Raw genomic sequence first — 14541 nt, forward strand, 5'->3', positions numbered from 1 at the left:
CAGAGTGAAATTTTTGATGCAATCTCATGATATGAAGCAGAGCACTTTGTGTTTGCGCAGGCAGAGGCTGGATTTGATGCGCGAGATGTATGACAGGGCCGGCGAGGTGGCCTCCGGCAGCCAGGATGAAAGCGAAGCCACCGTGACCGGCAGTGATCCCTTTTATGATCGGTTCCATTGGTTCAAACTGGTAGGAAGGTACGTGATGATTTCATCAGTGTCTTCTTTTTAAATAGTGAGTGATTTGTTTAAAACCTCAGCAGCTATTACACAAAGTTAAAAGAAAAAGTGTGCACAAATGCTCCACATATAATCTTACCCATCCAGACCCAGCCACTGGGTCATGCGGTAAACTTGCGTACGCTTTCTTCGGTATGCGGCCTTCAGTCTTGCCTTTGATCCGGAGTAATTGACAGCCTTCCCTGCCTCTTATCGTTGAAGAGCAGAGATTTGCAAGAAAAAGAAAACCTGTATCTGTATCCTGCACAGTTTAAAATCAGTATGACTTACAGCTTACCAGCTGGCAACTAACTTCTTGATTTGACGTGTCCTCTTTTTTTTTTTTTTAAAGGCAATTTATCTCATGTTAGTCTTTGCCACGGGTGAGCCAACTGCATATCTTGGTCATCTGCCTGAGCCTCTTTTGTGTATACATAAATTTCAACATGTAATGAAAACAAGTAGTGCCCCTGTGAGTCCAGGTTCTTAGAGGTTTAGAATTTAAAAAGCAGAAATGTAATGTAATGTGTTTTGAGCTTAATGATTTCAGAAATAGAATTTTCAACTGCGAAAATTTTCTGACAGTTTTACAGGAACTAGGCCAAAAGAAGGAGCTGAAGTCCTAGTATTTTGTAGAAATGAAGTGAAATCTGTTCCATTCCACTCTGTTAGTAGAGTGTTTCTGAAGAGTTGAACTGGCCAAACACATCCTACCCAAGCAAGGCCCGTACTTGCTTTGCCGTACACTACTCCGTCCATTTTGTTTTCGGCTCCGAGATGACATGGGAGTTGGAATAAAGATATGTACTTTTTTTATTTGACCAAATGTTGAGTGGCTCCTTTGAGGCTTGGCTGCTGATCTTTTGTGTGAACTGGAAAATACAAGCATTTTTGCAGCACACATTTTACCTGGGATCTTCTACTCATGTATTTCCTTTGCTTTTCTTATTCTAAGGACCAGTCCTTGTTCCCTTTCACCTGAACCAGATGATTTATGCTCATTTTATCCTTTTGCTTTTCCACTTGCTTTTGTTGTGTTGATTCCCCAGTGGGTTCTGTCCTGTGGACACCTATAGCTTCCTGTTTAACCAACTGTTCCTCTCTCCTTCCTTGGCTGTGTCCCCTGGCGTCTTCCCTGGTGTCTAGCTCCCCCATTTTCCACGGCTGTGTGAATGAGCGCCTTGCTGACCGCACGCCCTCCCCCACTTTTTCCACGGCCGATTCCGACATCACTGAGCTGGCTGACGAACAGCAAGACGAAATGGAGGATTTTGATGATGAGGCATTCGTGGATGACGCCGGCTCTGACGCAGGGACGGAGGAGGGATCAGATCTCTTCAGTGACGGGCATGACCCGTTTTACGACCGGTCCCCATGGTTCATTTTAGTGGGAAGGTTGGTGAGGTTATTGTGAGAAGGGCAAAAAGGGACCAGCTCTTGGTTTAAAGAGGCTCCTTGTGCAATTCGGGATGACGTTCCTTAGCAGATCCCATTTGTGTCATGCCGATCTGGTGAGGGAGAGCCCTCAGGCCGTGTCTGTGGGGTAGTCAGTATTTGCTCGGTACAGCCTATGGCAGTGTGTGAAGGCTCTCCGTGGAGGACCCCTTGTCTGAAACCCCCCACTCATTTCCCTCTGAAGGGGAGAACCCCAGAGGAGAAAGTAATTGGAGCTGAGTCTAGTGATACAAGGTCAAAGAATGTTCCTGTGTTGTGATGCTTCCTTTTTGTAGGAATGTGAGTGAAGAAGCAGAGGGGGTGACATGAGAAGGAGAGCAGAGCAAGGCCAAGGTTGAAACAAAGGATGTGTAACACCGGCAGGAATCAAGAGAATAAAAGTGGAATCAGGAGTAGTGTTGGGTCACTTAAAAATAAAATCTAAATAAATAAATAAATAGGTAGGGGGCTCCTGGCTGGCTCAGTCAGTAGAGTGTGTAACTCTTGATCTCAGGGTTGTGAGTTTGAGCTCCAAGCTGGGTGTAGAGATTACTTAAAAATCTTAAAAAGTAAATCAATAGGAGTGTGTTGGGTTTATTTTTTACCTACTTTGAGTCATAAAAAGAATCAGGAGCATGAAGTTTCCTTTTGCCTGCAATGGATGCCTTTCTTTAGCCAGTTTCAGTGAACCTACCTGTAGATCTTTGGCTTCTGCCAAAATTTTACCTATAGGTTTTATAATGATGAAGCTCATGAAGTTATCTGTTCACACCACCACCAATGGATATTTGTTCAGCACTGCATGAAACTGCTCTGTGTTAAGTTCGGTTTTCCAAGCTGAGGCCTTGTCTCAGATTCCATCTGTCAGTGACGCAGAGCTCTCCTCGTATGCCCCTCATACTGAGGTCTTTGTCTACACCCTGTCTTTGTGCTGAAGTAATTTTATTACCAACTCAGCAGTGCAGCACTCGCTGGATTCACAAAACCTGTGCAGGTTTTAAGGTATGAAATTGAATCTTAGCAGTTCATTAGGGCCACATGTTGCTAAATGCTTTAAAAATAGGGAGTTATGCCGGTTCTCTAAAAATTAAAGTGCAGCACGTGTCCTGAGCCAGTAGGGAGGTAAGTCTCACACTGAGCTCATGGTGTGATGTCGGTCGCCTGGCAAGGACTAAATATAACTCCTGGGGTGTACGGTCACTGAACTGGCTAGACAGGGGGCAGGACAAGCTTGCTGGTAGACATGAAAGCCTCAGCTGTGACCAGGGCTTGTAATGTAATATTAGACAGCCTTGGGAGTTTATGTTAGCGGAGCAACATCTATTCAGTTTTTCCATGCATAAGCATTAAGGGATTGTGCAGCCGTGAATATTGTTTTCTGCTGGTGTATTGCCAGAAATAGATGCCTAAAATTTCAGACAAGCTGATTTATATTAAAACTGAGAGCAGTGGTTCTGTGTACCAATAATGGGACCATAGAGCTTTTTCTTATTTTATGGCTTTGTGTGTTCTAAAAGGGTTGGGAGTTAGAACTGAATTTCTGTCCCTAAACTGCTTGTCCTGGTGCCAGCTGCGCAGCTGCTCATTGTGCACCGTCACACAGGGAGGAACGTGGAGCTTCGTCTCACTTGGCACATCGCAAAAAACCCTGACCCTAGGAGATGTTTGAGGCCACACGTTGGCTTCACTGAAACCGAGGCCTGTCGGGTTCTCAGGTACAAATGAGGAGATAGGTAGGAAAACGGAGAGCCTTAAAGATCTTTATCTTTTCGATTCTGTCATCCGCACTAGCCAAGTGACTATCTTGGTGAAGAGTTCTCCTAAGCCTTTGTATTTGGAGTCACTTGTTGGAGAACTTGGGTCAGAATCCCACTTAATATGGACATTCACTGGCTTAAAATGTATGCATTATTTTCTCTACTGTTTTAATAATATCAGATTTAAGTCTAGGTATAAAGCAATCAGCTCTGCTTTGATTTTCAAGTAATTTCCATATGTTTGGCTTCCCTGGTTCTACAGCTAACTTTAACTTGTGAGGAGGAGGTTAGTGGAGGGGGTGAAATCGTGGCCATCATTCAAGTGGGGGATAGCGCTTTACTTTTCACCCTTGACTTCATTTCTCATCTACAATCAAAACTGATAACTATGCAGCTTCACCCAGATATGTAGTGGTCATTGTACGTATGAGAAGTAACTTCTTTCCTGTTTTTGTGATTCACAAGATTGGACTTCCCATATTGGCGCATAATTGCAAATACAATTCGCTTGTAAAATTTTCCACTTTCTTGTGAAATTCCATTTGTAGGTTTTGTTTCTTGGCCTTGGCTGCCTCTGGTGAATTTTGTATGAAAATGAAAAGAGCTTGTCCCTTTAGCTATTCTCTTATGGCATGCCGGGATGTTATGAACCATCCGTCATAATTTGGGATGAAATGTGAAATAGTTAAGCTAGTCTTCTGGGTTGAAAGGGGGCAAAAGATGGTTATTCTGACACCTAAGTCTGAACTGACATTGTGTTCTGGAACTAGAACCATAATTACACTGATTTGTCTTCCTGTTGACCAAATTTGTTTCCCTTTTTGCTGTAACTTCCCAGAACTTGTGCTAATACACTCTTTACATCTCCCCTCTCATTGCTGTTCTCCTTCAGTCTGCTAGGGCCAAGTGTAAGGACTCTCAAGAATGCAGAGTATTTATAAAAATTCCAGCTTAAAAAACTTCAGAGGAGAACTTCTACGGCATTGACCTTGGGCAATACAGGGAGAGCTGGAGAGCGGTTGTGTAGCCCCTGTGCCACTGCCGGAGAATCACGGAAGTCTCTTTTCTAAAACGGGAAATACACAAGAATACTTCCTGTCCTTTCACCTTTGGAATAACCATTGCCATAGGTGGAAAGGAGATTCTTGCCTAAGTGTGTGGTCAGACAGTACTTTGTTGTAATGCATGTATGAACACGATATGCAGTGCCTTCAAATGGGAAGCTTTTTGAAAATTAGAAACAGGCATTCCTGGCATAAGTATAAAAACAGCTATACAAATTAAGTATAGTTAGGAACCTAAACATGTTCTCTATACTTAATATCCATTTTGAGTATATCTTCGAAAAATCAACCTAGTATATAAAGTTGGATCACTTTGCTTCTCTACCTCTGGTGTAACCCATTTTTCTGGAAAATGGTCCACTTCTGATTAAGGATAGAGGACAAGTCATGTACATAGACGCTCAATCATGTTGATTGGATGTTGAGTGTACTTAATAAATATGCCAGACCCTCTGTAGACAGCGGTAAGCAAAATCAAACATGAATCCTGCTCTCTCAGGTTTGCAGACTGGTGGTTGAGACAGACAAACAGTCATATAGATGTAAATCATAGCAATGATGGAGTCATGTGTGTTACTGAGATCACTTAGCGCTGGGGGAGCCTGTCATGAAAGTATGTTCAGAGTAAGACCTGACCTGCAGTTGTGAAGTTAAAGGCGTGAGGTGGTCAGTAGAGTTCAGGGAGGGCTCCACGCCGGGGACAGGTATGTGCGGTGACTCTGCCCCGCCGAGGCACCGAGAGCGAGCCAGTGGGCTGGAGTCATGAAGAGCTGAAGGTGGCTTGTGTGGTGCTGACTGGGAAAGGGAAGCCGTCCATTTGGTACCGTGGGCCAAATTCTTCGTCTTTAACCTCTGTCACAGTAACCAATACTTGAGAGTCTTGTTTGGAATCCTTTTTAGAAGACTTTCATTTTTAAATTTTTATACAACATAGCTTTAACCCTCTGTTTCTTAGTATTTCTTTCCCCCCCTTTGGAGCAGACTGAAAGGGAAGTAGACTTCATTTGATCTGATTCAGTGTTTTACTTACAGTTGTTTTTGTTACAGCTTTCATTCACATTTCATTTATGCTCTTTAAGTTTTATTAACATGTCTTTTTCTGTGGTGTACTTTGTCAGTTTTCAGTATTTTTTTCATTACTTTGAGTTGAAATCCCACAAATCCACTCCATCTCCCATTTCTCTTTGTTCTAAGGCAGACTCAGAGCAGGAGAAGAAGCAGACAGGCGTATGTGTCACGTTCGGTTATATTTGATTTCTTGGTGCCAATGTTTACTCTCTGTCTTGCTTTGTGTTCAGAGATCATATACCCGGTGGGAAGACAAGAGTAACAGTAGGAACTAGATTCCGTATCACAGCCACTAATTGAAATGAACTTGTGATCACATTTTTATTGTTAAAAAAAAAAATCAATAGATACAAAATAATGAAGTAAAACGAGCACAAATGCGCTGGGACTCTGCTAGTTTGTTTGAAGTAGATGATTTTAGTTCTCTAACCTTCCTTTCGTGTTGCCATTTCTGAGTTAAGTTTTGGACTCCAGGAACAAAAGCAGTCCTTTAGGGATGAGCTGTCTTTTTCTCCCTGGATATCCGTCTCTGTGTCCAGCCAGAGTCTCCTATAAGCTTTCTCCTCAGAAACTTCTGGCTGCAAACCCTCTTTGCTCATATGTGTCAGTCACCTGCCTGAAAAGAATAATCATTTCTTAGAGCATTTCCATAATGCTGTGGCTTGAAATCTATTTTAGAGTTATTAACTGTATTACAGGCCCATTTCCTTCCTTTTTTGTCTCCCAATTTCTGGTTTATCTCTTGGGAGAAATAAAACAAAACACCTTTATGTTAAAAGGTTAAGCTCTTCAGTAGGTTCCCTTTTCTGCACCTTAGCAGTATCCAGAGGACAGTCCTCTTGAAAGTCTACTTCCAATTGTTACTCTTCTACCTAGGCTAGCCATTTTTTTTTTTAACTTGTCATTTTTATAGGGAGTAATTTGGTGTAAGTTGGTTTTTGTCAACTGCTTTACCAAGCGTTTGCATTTCTTTCTGTATTCTCTCTGCCAAAAGAGCAACGGGAGGCAGTCTGGTAGTACAGAACAGAAAGATGACCTTAAGACAGGGCCTAGAAGCCCTGAGAATAATTCTCAGGAATCTGAAAGCCAGCTTTTCTGCCTGCAGGGTGCTCAGATGTTTTCTCCCGGTTTCTGTCTCTAGGGCGTTTGTTTACCTGAGCAACCTCCTGTACCCTGTGCCCCTGATTCACAGGGTAGCCATCGTGAGCGAGAAAGGTGAAGTGCGGGGGTTTCTGCGTGTGGCCGTGCAGGCCATTGCAGGTAGGCGACCTTGCCCTCGCGTGAGAGCTGTGGGTTCCTCGCCCAGAGACAAGGCAGACCAGTTCTGTGTGGGCCACACGAGTTGCATGATGGTGTGTCTGTCTTGGAGAAAGCTTTCATTGCTTCCTTTTAGTTATCATTCTCCCGTTATCATAAATAGATTCTGTTAGTCTGGGCCACAGCTATTGTGGAGTAGTGGGATGAAGGGATTCCTTTAACATAAACAACTTTTAGGGGCGCCTGGGTGGCTCAGTGGGTTAAGCCTGGGCCTTCGGCTCAGGTCATGATCTCAGGGTCCTGGAATCGAGTCCCGCGTCGGGCTCTCTGCTCAGCGGGGAGCCTGCTTCCCTTCCTCTCTCTGCCTGCCCCTCTGCCTCCTTGTGATCTCTGTCAAATAAATAAATAAAATCTTTTTAAAAAAGAACAACTTTTATAAAAGTCATTTCTAAAACTGCTTCAGAAGTAACAAAGGATATTCAGGACCTTTCTCCTGCATCATTTTCTCTCATGGTACTTGTACCAGACATTTCAGTCCTTGGACTACTGCTTTGTTGTTTATGGATCAAGATTCTGCTATTTTACACTTCGCCAGGATCCAGCCTACATTCTGAGGAAAGAATTTGGCCATTTCATATAGTTTCCAGATGCCCTGCGATGTGGAGTGGCCTTGCAGCTTTTCCCTGTGGAAATCTTTGGCACGGCCACCAGGGTCGACGCTCTGCCAGTTTGGGCAAGCACAGTCCCATACCTTCAGCTGTTCGTTGGGTGGTATTGCATGTCCTCTTGCCAAGGGAAGAGTCCGTGTTTCTAGGTGTGACATTTGAACAATACCAAGAATAAAACCGATTCCTTATTAAATAGTCTCATTTGAGCTGAGAAGGTTGGTAAATACACCTCTGCATAGAGTTGGAATCAGCCCCTGAGACTTCACTGCTTCCGGCTCTTCCTTTCCTTTTTTTTTTTTTTTTTTTTTTAAAGATTTTATTTATTTATTTGACAGAGAGACATCACAAGTAGGCAAAGAGGCAGGCAGAGAGAGAGAGGAGGAAGCAGCCTCCCTGCCAAGCAGAGAGCCCGATGCAGGGCTCGATCCTAGGACCCTGGAATCATGACCCGAGCGAGCCGAAGGCAGAGGTTTTAACCCACTGAGCCGCCCAGGCAACCCCCCCCCACCCCCGGCTCTTTCTTTCTTAAGCAAAAGCTTGTTCTTCAGCATCTCTTCTTACAAAAGTCTTCAAGCTAGAAGGCTCCACCACTTTCCTGTTTATTTTATCATCCAACAAGAGCCATTCCTCTGGCCCCATCATAGACTCATTTGATCCTTCTCTTTTTTGTTGTTGTGTTTTCTACTTAGCGGATGAAGAAGCTCCTGATTATGGTTCTGGGATTCGACAGTCAGGAACAGCTAAAATATCTTTTGATAACGAGTACTTTAATCAGGTGAGAACCCTTCCAGGGAGGGAAAAACTCATAGAAGGAAAAAGCAGAAGACAGGTTTTATAATAACGTCCACAGTTCTTCTGGCCAGAGCTACAGAAGACAGGTAACCACGGGCTTGTTGCATGAACACAGGACATGTCTAACAATTACAGAGGCAAAGACACTATGACACTAATTCTATTTTATTACATTTTCTCAGGCAGCTCTTAATCCACATACTTTTCCAGCCATTGTTACTTTTGGGGCAAATGGACATGAGTAAGGAGGTTGGGGGAAATACGCTGTCGTGCTGCTTGATCAGCTACCTCCCTGCTCCTGCCTTGTTTTCAGAATGACTTTTCTTCAGTTGCAATGACTCGTTCTGGGCTGTCCTTGGAGGAACTGAGGATTGTGGAAGGACAGGGTCAGAGTTCTGAGGTCACCACTCCTCCGGAAGAAATCAACCGAATGAATGACTTGGGTACGTAGACAGAGGTTACTGTGATGGGGGACGTTCTCAAAGAGGGCAAGATGCTGACCATCATCAAGGGAGATAGTTGCTTTCGTCGACTAGGAATGGAAAGCGTGCCCTCCTCTCTCCTCTTTGAGAGTCATCTGGGCCATATTTGAACTGTATGTGTGTTCATTTGACCCTTTCTAGATTTGAAGTCGGGCACTTTGCTGGATGGTAAGATGGTCATGGAAGGGTTTTCTGAAGAGATCGGCCACCACCTGAAGCTGGGCAGCGCCTTCACTTTCCGAGTGACTGTGCTGCAGGCCAGCGGGATCCTCCCGGAGTATGCGGATATCTTCTGTCAGTTCAAGTAAGCCCCCCTCTGCCTGCCTGCCTGCCTGCCGCGCTGGGGACCCAGGTGACAGCCTTTGTGCGCCACCCCCCTGCTTCAGTGCTTCAGTCTACATATGCGAAGTGGGGTTTTTTTTGTTTTGTTTTTGTTTTTTTTCCCCTATGTGAGGTGTTAATACTCTCAAGAGGGAAACAACTAGCAGTGTCTGAAATAAAACCGCTTTCCTCACTCCAGGGGGCAGTAAGAACCAGAAACCTAAAATGGGATGAACTCGAGTTCGCTGTGAAGAGGGGTTTGACCGTGCATCCTGCTAAGAGGGTTCCACGGTGGCCTGTCCCCCCTCTGCTGGAAATACAGGCTCTGATGTAGATAAGCCTGTTTAATCATCTTTTTCATGCTCTTCATGGAGAAATATCTTATTAATAAACAAATCTGAAGGCCATGAATTATCCAGCCACCAGTTACGCCTGTTCAATATTTGGAGGAAAAAAACCTTGCAAATGACAGTAAAATTCCACGTCAACTGAAAAATAACTACTTTGTAGAGATGTGACTGGTTTCATTCCTTAGCCACTTACAAAGTCTACCCTATAACCCTCTGGAGTTTTTCTTCTCATAACTCTCCTTGGAAAACACTCTTTTGACAGTGTTAACTTTTAATACCTCCAGACACCAGTATGTTTTTTCATGACTGAGGAAGGGCCACAGTACAAGAGAGTGTGTTCTCCCTCCACTCGGTCCTGACGTCCACAGTTGGCCCCTGGCACCACCAGGAGGCTCCTCGAGAGTTCTGCCATGTGCCTCTCTGCACATCAGGGGTCCTCGTACAGTTGACAAAGCACTGCCTTTATGGAGATTTTAGCCACGAATCAGATGTGATTACTGCATAGTAAGCCACTGATATCATTTGCTAGAACTCACAGTTGTTGTCGACATATTACCTATCGAGTGTTGATTGTGCCCCGTCAGTGTGTTTTCACTAGTAGCCCGAAATTAGCATGGGGGTGGACTTAGCTAGATGACCCTGTTGCGTTGAGCTTTCATTATTACACTAGTTGGGCAACTGAAATTTTTTTTTTTTTAGATTTTATTAATTTGAGAAGGAGGGAATGAACCGGGGAAAGGGGAGAAGCAGACCCCTCTGAGCCCCCAACCTGGGACTCAAGATCATGACCCGAGCCAAACAAAGGCAGATGCTTACCCGACTGAGCCACCCACGCACCCCACGTGTTTTATGGAAAAGACCTACTTGGTTAACTGGTATCGGAAATGCCAGTAATGTCATGTTGATCTTTTTGTCCTAAAATCTCCAGCACGAGAGTAGCCTCTCCACCTGGTGTCAGTTCTGGACAGGAGGGAGTGTTGACTCCTGTTGAAAGAAGGCTCAGATTCTTCTTGAGCTTTTACAGACTCTCATCTGACCTGTATAGAGAAGACACAACTGTCGAGCAGTATGAATGATTTTAGGCATCACCAGTGTGGAACCCCAGGATATTTGTCCCTGCTCTAAGCGGAGCACTGGAAGAGTATAGATCCCAAATCAAGTAGTGCCCCTGGCACATACAGCTTATGATCTGGAGAGGGAAACATTGGAAGGGAAAAAAAAAAGAAGTACAAGGAGCGGGGTACCTGGGTGTCTTGGTCAGAGTAGATCTTTATATTCAGTATTCTTTAATTCTACTTCTGTTTATTTCAGACTAATAGGGAGGGAGAGAGAAGTAAAACCCCACTATCTGTGAGCATAAATAAACATAGTCTATTGCTTCACAAATATTTCAGGGGTACCTTCTATATCTGGAGCACTAAGGAGATACTCACTGTCTTTCGGGGACACAGGCATGTAAACGTATTATTACAAAGAGTGAAACCCTTGCTACTGGAGGAAAATAGGTCCGTAGTACTGTGGGAAGACACAGCTATTTGGGTGAGTCAGGGAAGACTTCGTGGAAGAGGTGACACTTAAATTTAATCTTTGCAGGTCATCAGAGACTGTCCTAGGCAAGAACACTAAACACAGGCTTTAGTACTACTTTATGGAAGCTTGAAACTGCCAGATCTTTTCTGCACAGAATGATTTCAATAATTTCTATTCTCAGTAAAAATAATGTTCCTACAAAGAAACAGGAAGTCACTGAATTCACTCTTGATGCTTTCGGAGATATTCTTGCATGTGTGTCCACAGAGCTAAGTGGTCAGGGTCAGTTAATCTTTCAGTCATTTTTTAAATAAAATCTAAAATGCTGTCTGAGTGATAATGGAAAATATATATCACAAGGAACTATGAATTACTTGGTTCAGTTAAAGACTCTGCTTTTAAGTAGGCTGCTTTTTTCCAGAGGATCCAAGTCAGGTTCTTTTTTTTTTTTTTTTTTTTTAAGAGGGAGGTGGTTGGAGGGGGCGGAGGGAGAGAAAGAGAGAATCTTAAGCCGGTTCCCCCTCCCAGGTCAGGGCTCTATCTCACAACCCCGAGATCATGACGTGAGCTGAAATCAAGAGTCGGATGTTTTAACCAGCTGAGCCACCCAAGCACCCCTCCAACTCAGGTTCTTAAAACAGATCTTGATGAAACTGTGTAATTTGAAGTTCATGTGTCCTGTTTTTTTTTTATTAAGCTTTTTGCATCGTCATGATGAAGCATTCTCCACTGAACCCCTCAAAAACAACGGCAGAGGAAGTCCTCTGGGCTTCTATCACGTGCAGAATGTAAGTGACATGGACGTTTTTGCCAGAAGAATTGCAGGTCTAGGGGCTGTCTGAGATGCGGGTGTTAGGCAGTCGACCTGTGTGGGCGGCCTTTGTCTTTCGCAGCCCTGGAAGGAGGATTATCCAAGCTGCCTGGTGGTGAGAATAGACAATAGAGGGAGTGGCCAGAGCGATGAGGTAATCTTCTGGGGTCGGAGTGGCCAGCCTTCTCGAGTTACAGTGGGCCCCAGGAGTGTGTGGGGGTTGGGCTGCCCATAAAAATGTTCCATCAGTAGGAATGTAGTGAGTTGTTTTTAGTGTTTCCTTCCTAGAAAAATAAGTAGATTTAATATGAGTTTTGTTTAAGTTAACGTATTGTCCTTTAAACTATAAGACACTTAGATTGCTCAGATGTAGGAAAAATTAACTTATCTTTTGTAGATAAATTAAGATTCGGTCTCTTTTCCTTGCAGCTGATCATATGATGAATCCATTAGTACCCTTAGAGCTGTCGTTTGTAGAGTAAGACCACAGGCATTCCGTCTCTTCTAGAAGGGTCGCCCACACCCGACTCAAAGTCTGCAGCCTCATCACAATAGCTGACGTTCCCTGAGCTCTTATTACATCTCAGTTATTGTTCCAAAGGCCTTTTTTGTGTCTTCATTTATGTAATCTTTACCTTTATACTGTAGACCCTCATAAGCCCCATATGACTGCTGAGATGACAGGCACAGAACAGTTAAGGTCACACACACGAGCTAGGAAGAGACTGAGCTAGGAAGAGGTGGAGACGGGGTTGGAGCTGAGCAGTGTGGCCGTGTGTTCAGGGTCTTCACTATGACATGACACTCTCTCCTTCTCTTGCTAATGGTAGGAGCAGGAAGGACAACACTGAAAATGGAACAGCAAACACAAAACACTTTTCTTTTTTAGGTTTAATTGAGTGAATATAAGCATGTGCATATCTGATAAATATTCACTGGGCTAGTGCGCACAAGGACTGAGGAGTAAGAATGACTCATAGAGGATTATGCCCCAAAGAGCTTAGGGGAAATCAAATGAATATTTAAACAGCAGTAGCACGCGATCACAGAAAAGTATTCCTTAAATGCAAAGGGAGTAGAAAGAAGGCAGGGTCATTTCCGTTAGTGGGAAGATACTTTAAAGTTCTGTTGGGAGGAGAAAGGAGGTGGGGAACTTCCGGAAGGACTCAGTGTCATAAGAAAAGGTGGGTCAGACTCGGTATTGTACCTGGTGCCTGGTCAACAGGGGCAGGCCTTCCAGGCAGAGCCGTAGCCTGGGTAAGTCCTCAGGCATCCCAGGGAGTGAAGCTCAGGCAGGAGGAACAGCAGGTGAGTTTGAGCCGAAACAGCACGTGTGTGAAGGGCAGCAGGTGTGTCAGATGACAGAGGGTCTTGAAGGCCTGGAGCTCGGTAATGAGAACCAGGGAGGAGGCCCTGTCTTGGTACGGGAGGCCTGCGGAGTCGAATACCCAGCACATCCTGGCTACTCTGAAGTGCTCACTTTCTGTGTGTGTGTGTGTGTGTTACAGCAGATCTTTCCCTAATCTAGCTTGGCTTTATTCCTTACTAGATTGCGGTGGAGGTCACCGAATCGTTTGTGGAATATATCAAAACCAAGCCGATAGTATTTGAAGTCTTCGGGCACTATCAGCAGCACCCGCTTCATCTGCAAGGACAGGAACTGAGCAGGTTTGAAGCAGATAAGCAACGATTCTTGTTGATCTTACTGTTGTTACGCTGCTTGCTGGGAAGGAAGAAATCTTTGAAGGGATTAAGATAATTGAAGAACAATTTTCTGTGTTAACCGATGTTTCCTCTGTAGAAACATCAGCACCTTTTTTCTAAGCCACCGAATCACTAATGATAGGTGAAGCACACTGACGTTCGCCGGCTGTCCTGGAGGACCGTCTCTGTGCTGGGAAGAGACTTTGAACAGGATAGAAAGCGAGGTGGCGTAACGCGAGTATTGTGTGTAATGATTCCTCACTACCCAGAGCGTTAGGAAGCATGAGCTGTAGTGGAGACATCATAGGTGGTGAGAGCAACGGTGGGGCCTTTTGGGTGATCGCAGAGTGTCAGTGTTAACAGGGAAGTTCTCATATTTCACTAATTAGCTGGGACCCACAAGGGGACTTTTATTAAAATATCTGGTTCTCAGTTTCACGGTGGTGATTATGTCTGGTGCCTGATACTCTGCTTCGTCGGAAAGTGCAAATAATCTGTTTCTGGAGGGGATTCGAACATGCCGTTACTGTCCACATGAGACCCTTCCTCAGCCTTGAACTTCGTTTCCTTCCTTCGCAGCCCACCCCAGCCGTCTCGCCGCTTCTTCCCTCCACCCATGCCACTCTCCAAGCCAGGTGAGCCCTTTCTGGGTGACATGGCTCTTACTCGGGTCGCTTTTCAGACAGAAATAAGTTTTACATGCCCGCTGCTCTCCTGTGTATCTTTACATGTTCCTGTGTCCAGCAGGAACTGGAATTCTAGGTTCCTGATTTAAATAAGTAAGAAACGGTTGGGCTCCTTCCCTGCCCACTTTCTGGTGGTCTCACTGCGGACTTTGATAAGCTCCCTGTCCTAAATCTCTCTGCTTTATATGTAACTCCTCCGGACTGTTGGGTGACTGGGCGCTTCTTTGCATCTCAAATGTATTCTGCATGTTCACTCATCTTGTTTTGCTTTTTCTTTATTTTCATCCTTTTTTCCTCATTGCCCCCTTGCCACCGCCCCACACCCTGTACTTGTTCTCCACCTCTGTACTGCTGCTCTCCATCCTGCCTTCAGACCATGAGAGAAAGATTGAACTCGT

General features: G+C 44.5%; 1 protein-coding gene across 13 annotated transcripts in view; it reads left to right on the forward strand.

Moving 5' to 3' along the window:
• Positions 1–14541, forward strand: part of KIF1B (kinesin family member 1B) — a 145068-nt gene that overhangs the window by 103338 nt on the left and 27189 nt on the right. For 9 of the 13 annotated variants that reach the window (XM_059135590.1, XM_059135593.1, XM_059135594.1 and 6 more), the window contains 9 exons: positions 61–198; positions 1366–1614; positions 6684–6802; positions 8157–8242; positions 8573–8702; positions 8883–9045; positions 11640–11730; positions 13303–13421; positions 14037–14092. In XM_059135590.1, coding sequence (XP_058991573.1) covers positions 61–198; positions 1366–1614; positions 6684–6802; positions 8157–8242; positions 8573–8702; positions 8883–9045; positions 11640–11730; positions 13303–13421; positions 14037–14092 — 1151 coding nt within the window. The remainder of the gene's footprint in view (positions 1–60; positions 199–1365; positions 1615–6683; positions 6803–8156; positions 8243–8572; positions 8703–8882; positions 9046–11639; positions 11731–13302; positions 13422–14036; positions 14093–14541) is intronic. The other 4 variants (XM_059135600.1, XM_059135605.1, XM_059135601.1 and 1 more) reach the window with 1 other exon arrangement.

Source organism: Mustela lutreola, chromosome 10 (assembly GCF_030435805.1).
Source record: "Mustela lutreola isolate mMusLut2 chromosome 10, mMusLut2.pri, whole genome shotgun sequence".
NCBI classification, from domain to species: Eukaryota; Metazoa; Chordata; class Mammalia; order Carnivora; family Mustelidae; genus Mustela; species Mustela lutreola.